The following is a 6550-nucleotide window of genomic DNA, read 5'->3' as shown; positions in this document are numbered from 1 at the left end:
AAAATGATAAAGATGTAACAACTACCATTCACAGGAAGACCACATGAGTTGTTTGTTGTCAATTATCATTACAGGCCGCTCAGTGCTTTAAGTCTTATCCTTCTGAAGGTCAAGGACATGTATCTTGAAAGTTTCAAGAATTGTGGGCCACTGTTCGTCTTGAATAATTGCTCTGTTAAAAGACAAAACCAGAAAGCAAAAGTAAAGGCGAATAAGACGTAACAATTGTTGTCCAGTGTCAATTGTTTGAAGAATATGCGTAGGGTACGAGGAAGACCTGGAATCTGATAGTCGCAGAGTTTTTTATATTTTAAATCATATTTTATAAAAATTGTTATAGAATATTATACATTCATTTATATTTACCACTTTTATTATGAAGAATCTCTTTTCCATAACAGCATTTTCTTCAAATGTGGTTAAAGGATATTAAAAGAGGTTTTTGTCTAAACGATTAATAGAGTTTAAATGTATGGTAATGTTTATTAAAGTATATATCTGTAAAATTCAATTTTATACATAAGTGAATTTCAATGACAAATAAAACTTTTACTAATTAAAAATATTTATTTAACATGTCAAACATCTTAACATTAATAACATCTAGATTAGTATATTTTTTTCAAATAAATCATTAGAGTTAGCTCCTTGATTCACATAATCTAAATCATGAGTTCAACTTTTGATTTGCTCGTTGTGTTGATGAGGTCCATTCCACATCCTTCTAAAAGATTATAAATATGCTTTCCCTATAAAAACCTAACCTCTAGATGATTAGACTAACTCTCAATTACTGAGATTAAGAAGATATAAATAAATAAATTGAATCTTCCACAGATTAACTTTGATACCTTTCTATTTATTTATATATAAATGTTATATTTGTTTTCAATTAGGTATTAAGAAGATGCGCAATGTAAGATCCGCATGATCCATAAACGTCCGAGGAAACCTTCTGAAAAATATATATCAGTGAAGAGAAATACTTTGAAGTCTAGCTTGTAAGAGAATCCCCAAGGTAAATACAGCATGCAGATGGTCTGGAGTGCAATCTTTCCGCACTCGCTCCGTGTTTTGCTGTTTGTTGGCATCACTCTGCTGTTCATTGCTCAACTCGTACCAATATGCAACGGACAGATCAAAATATGCAACGGCAATACCAATACAAGCACCAAATTCCGGAGTAATTTGAACATCGTTCTTAATAATCTTGTAGATAATACATCGTCGTCAAATGGTTTCAATATCTCTACTTCCGGCCAAGGTGCAGACAAAGCTTCGGGACTCCTCCAATGTCTGGGAGACGTAAGCAGAGAAGAATGCCTCAACTGTTCACGAGAAGCAAATACCACCGTCCGCAACTCTTGTAAAGATGCCATAGGCGCTAGAGTTTGGCTGGACAACTGCTACATACGCTATGAGAATTATCCTTTCGGCGGACAACTAAGTATCGACGGTCAGGTTGATCCCGGTACAGCCAAGGCCCTAGGTGATCCTAATTTGTTTAGTGCGGCAGTTAAGGCACTTTTACAAAATCTGTCAGCTGAAGCCCTTCGTTCGCCTGGTCGATATTCTTCTGGACAAACAAATGCTTCTGTGACTTACCAAACATTCGGTTTCGTCCAGTGCTGGAAAGATGTGACTAATGTTAGCGACTGCAACTCATGCTTATCAACTGCAATTAAGAAAGTGCTGGATGCGACTGAGAATGGAACTCGTCTTGGAGCTGTCGCCGGCTTGGGAAGTTGCATGGCACGTTTTAGCTCAGTCTTATTGCCTCCTACACCAAGTAATATGCGTATCGTTTTTTTTTCCAATCTAATTTAAATTATCCTTGTATGCTGATTACTGCGATAGCAAATATTTACTAAAGGATAGATGTGCATGAACAACGACAAAGAAACCCTAATCAACAATGGTTTTTTCTGATAGAGCCTGTAAATATTATGCATCTCTTAAGTAATACCTGTGATAAGTGCTGTTATTAGTTTAATATCTGCCATAGGTGTTATTAGATTTTTTTGTTATAGATGTGCAGCCATGGGTTTTACTGATAGAGCCTGTAAATATTATGCATCTCCTAAGTAAACCTGTGATATGTGCTGTTATTAGTTTAATACTTGTCATAGGTACTGTTATTAGTTTAATACTTGTCATAGGTGCTGTTATTAGAATTTTTAGTTTTGTTCATTTTAAAGGGATCAAAATATATGAAACAATATGTTTAAAGAGATTATATCTAAGGACTTTCAAATAGTTATGATTATCACAGAAAATAAGATAAAAGAAGATTCAAAGGGGTCTGGATAAATCTACCTCCCCCCAGAATTCATTTAAATCTACCGCCCCCCAGAGTTCATAACTTTATAGGAAAAAATAAAGAAGAAATTACAATGATCTACCATGGGTTTTGCTGAATTAATCTGTAACTATTAAGCACTTCCTAAGTAATATCTGCTATAGGTTTTTTAAGGGATGAAAATATATTAAATAAGATGATTAAAGAGATTATAAAAAGATTTCGAAATAATTAATGAAAATAAGCAAAGGTCTTCACAAACCTACCACTCCAAAGAATCCATAACTTCAATAGGAATACAGAAGAAATTATAATGATCGGCCATGGGTTTTGCTGATAGAACCTGTAAATATTATGCATCTCCTAAGTAATACCTGTCATCGTTCCTGTTATTAGTTTATTTTTCTTATCTTTTTAAAAATTCTTTTGTAAAAGGATTAAAATATACTAAGATGTTTAAAGAGAGTATAAAAAGATTTTCTAATAGTAACGGTTATCACAGAAAATAAGGTCAGGAAGATTGAAAGAAGTCTCCCACAAATCTATTACCTTCAAGAATTCATAACTTTAGCAGAATTTGTGTTCGTTCAAACTAAAAACTAAAATCATAGAATCTACTCTCAAAAATAATATTCCTCTGACCGAATTCGCAACGCATTTTTTTAAATAACAACGTTTTAATTGGGTTTATATTAGATTACTAAAGACTTAAAGGAATCTACTCTGCAGAAAAATCTTCGAATAAACTGGTTATTGTTTTGGGTATTCTCGGCGGCTTGTTGGTGGTGCTACTGTTATGTCTGTTTGCGTTCCGAAGAAAATTGAAGTCTGTAATATTAGGGAAGCCAGAAATCGTGAGGAGAGGTAACATATCAACGGACCATAGATGCGAAATTCTGATTTCTATTTTTGTTTTCTCTTCTGTAATACTAATTACTTATCTCGAATGAATCCAGATGCAGATATGGATTCGGTGTTCAGCCAGGAGCCTGAATTGGTGTTTACCTTGGAGAATATCAAGGTTGCAACTAGAAATTTCGATGAAAATAATAAACTCGGTGAGGGAGGATTTGGCTCTGTATACAAGGTAACATTAACTATAAGAAAACCCAAACATAATGTTTCCTTGTTCTGGACAGCCACACAATTTACATTATTGAATTAATCAAGTCTAGAGTTACATATTTCATGTCTGTTTCAGAAAATTATTTTTCTTTTGATCACAGATATGTCCTCAAGCGCAGAATTTTCAGATAGAACTAGAAATATTTACAGGCAATTTATCGTCTTAAATACATATTTGCTACACTATTAAAGTGAAGAATGAATTCTCCTTAAAATTATCAAATAAGCTCGTCGTCTTCTACATATAACTTTTTTCCTTTCTTCTATTATATCCAAATAACTAAATACAAAACTCTTCGTTTTACCATATTTTCCAAATAATGGAAGACAAGATTTCCATGTTGTCAATTGTGATAGGTATAAGCTTAATTGTTATGTGTTCTTCTATGTTAGGGTACAATGCCGGATGGAAAACAAATAGCAGTAAAGAAGCTCTCCTTAAAATCTTCGCAAGGAAAAGTGGAGTTTCTAAATGAAGTCAAGCTGGTGGCCAAAATTCAGCATCGTAATCTTGTGAATCTTCTTGGATGTTGCGCAGAGGGATCAGAACGCCTGCTTGTTTATGAGTTTTTAGTTAACACAAGCCTTGACAAAATACTATTTCGTGAGTTTATTCATTCTAGTTCTAAGAAGGAAAGTGATACAGTACTTGTTCATTTCTTGGCTAGTTAAATTCTAAGTCACAAAACACTGGTTCTTATCTTTGGTAATTTATTTTAACGTATGGCTACAGATCCAGAGCGGAAAAAGGTACTTGACTGGAACAGGCGTTTGAACATCATATGTGGAGTAGGGCGTGGCCTCCTATACCTGCATGAAGATTCTCAGCTGAAGATCATTCATCGAGACATTAAGGGAAGCAACATTTTGCTTAATGAGAAGTTGGAACCAAAGATATCAGATTTTGGCTTAGCAAGACTGGTTGGTCAAGATGAGACTTTTGTCAACACAAAGGTTGCAGGAACATAGTAAGTATCTGAGAACTGCATTTACTTGATGGAACTAGGATAACTTCCCTTCTCGATCCCTTATTTGTTACTCAACAATTGCTATTAATTATCCTCATAAAATAGTAGTTTAGGGAACATGCTGTGAATTAATGACATATAAAACATATATATTTGATCACAACAAATTTTGTACTTTCATTTAGTTTTTTTTTCCTTTATTATTTAAAAACTTATTCTTGTTATTTTTTAGAAGTAATTTTTATTTTTAGAGTAATTGTTGAAGTTGTTATTAAAATTGATATTTCTTTTTTGGTATGCAGTGGTTATATGGCACCAGAGTACGCTATGCTAGGGCATTTATCTGCTAAAGCTGATATCTATAGTTTTGGCATTGTCATTTTAGAAATTATATGTGGAAGAAAGAACACTGATGTTAAATTGTTCCCTGAATTTCAAAGCCAATTAGATAGGGTAAGATAAAATCATTTTGGTATAATTTTCTTTTAAGCTATAATTTTTTAAGATATATTATAGAAAAGGATATATGTTCCCTCAGTTTTAAACCATATTCTTTTGCAGGTATGGAGATATTATAGCAAAGGAAATATTATTGATATAATTGACAAGGATATAGTTGAGAGTATTACTAGTGAACAAGTTTCAAGATACATTCACATTGGTCTTCTATGTACACAAGAAGATGCATCACTTCGTCCACCCATGATTAGTGTATATGCAATGCTTTCAAATCCTTCTATAACCGACTTGCCAGAAATCACAAAGCCTGCTTATCTAAAAGTTGCACATAAAGATGTTCTAAAACATACGCATAACCCAACATCTCCCACAAGTGAAACTTCTGTTCTTCTCTCAACCTCATTTGATTTATCTATTAATCCGTCAGTCTATCCATCTATCAATGATGAATCAATAACGGATTTGGGCCCTAGATAATGCTTCTTACACTTCTACTTTATTGCAAGGACTACAAGGTAGCCAAAAGCTGTATAATTGGTTTGCACATCTACTATGTTTGAAACCAATAAAAGTATTTAATGTTAATATATTTGTAAATTAATGGATGTTTGTGAGGATTAACATTGTGAACCATGCCAATCTGCAATTCATAAAAAAGTTGAGATTTTTTAATTCATTTATTTGACTTAAAAACAATATTGTCACTTGTTTTTTTTGTTTTGTTTTTTAGAGGGGGGTGTGTATCAGTGGCTATTTGGTTGTTTTCTAATTTTGTTGTTTTGTTACTAGTTTTATCTTGATCATTTTATATATGTTTGAAATTATAGTAGTATTAAGGTAGGGATGGTAAAATTTGTAATATCAATATTTTAATGTTTCTACTTATGAATTGTGAAAAATATACAAAAATAAATTGCAAGTTTTAATTTTAACTACTTATCTTCAAAGTAATTATTTGAGCTAGAGGATGATTATCTTCATTGTTAGATAAAAAATAATCTTTTAGTATTTCTTAATAAACTCAATATTGACTTTGTACTATGTAGCCTTTATTCTTTATATTTTACAAAAAAAATTTAATATTACCATGATTTTATCATTATGAGTTGATTTAGATAAGATAATATATACAAGAATATAAATAGTAAATGAAATATAAAATATGTAGATGATAATAAATAAATATAACTATATAGTATGAATATATGTCTTTTTATAAACTCATATCCCTTCCCCTGAAGCAAGCCTTCTCTAAATTATATTAGCTTCATTTAGTACAAGATTTACATGTACATGACATTTATACAACCAAATAAATTATATTAAAATCGTTCAAGAAATTAATTTTTTAATACAACATTAATTTTTTCCCATTCAATATTGTTTATATTATATTATATTATATTAGATTTAATTAATTTTAACTTTCATAGATTTCCCATCACTATATAGAAAATGTTGAACACCTTCAATCAAAAAAATTTAATTTTTTTTTTTTTTCACTCTCATTAATTGCGATGCCATGAAAGCCTAGAAATGTACAGCTACTAAAATCTTTGACTATAATAGATTCACCAATAATGCAATTATAAATAGAAAAAAATTCCCATGGTCTCGAAAGAAATGTGAATACTTTTTCTCTATCTCTGACTTGTGTATTCTTGTTAATCCTTGAATGCATCCATATTGATTACAAAAT

General features: G+C 31.6%; 1 protein-coding gene across 1 annotated transcript; it reads left to right on the top strand.

The window, feature by feature from the left end:
• Nucleotides 1–898: 898 nt before the first annotated feature.
• LOC131027885 (cysteine-rich receptor-like protein kinase 15) lies at nucleotides 899–5527 on the top strand. Its single transcript, XM_057957987.2, has 7 exons — nucleotides 899–1789; nucleotides 3029–3163; nucleotides 3256–3386; nucleotides 3818–4028; nucleotides 4158–4392; nucleotides 4695–4845; nucleotides 4954–5527. The coding sequence occupies exons 1-7, from the start codon at nucleotides 1030–1032 to the stop codon at nucleotides 5326–5328; spliced, it is 1998 nt and encodes a 665-aa protein (XP_057813970.2). The 5' UTR covers nucleotides 899–1029; the 3' UTR covers nucleotides 5329–5527.
• The last annotated feature ends 1023 nt before the right edge of the window (nucleotides 5528–6550 follow it).

This window comes from Cryptomeria japonica, chromosome 7 (assembly GCF_030272615.1).
Source record: "Cryptomeria japonica chromosome 7, Sugi_1.0, whole genome shotgun sequence".
In the NCBI taxonomy this organism is placed as follows: Eukaryota; Viridiplantae; Streptophyta; class Pinopsida; order Cupressales; family Cupressaceae; genus Cryptomeria; species Cryptomeria japonica.
This window is presented reverse-complemented; position numbering and strand designations above follow the sequence as displayed.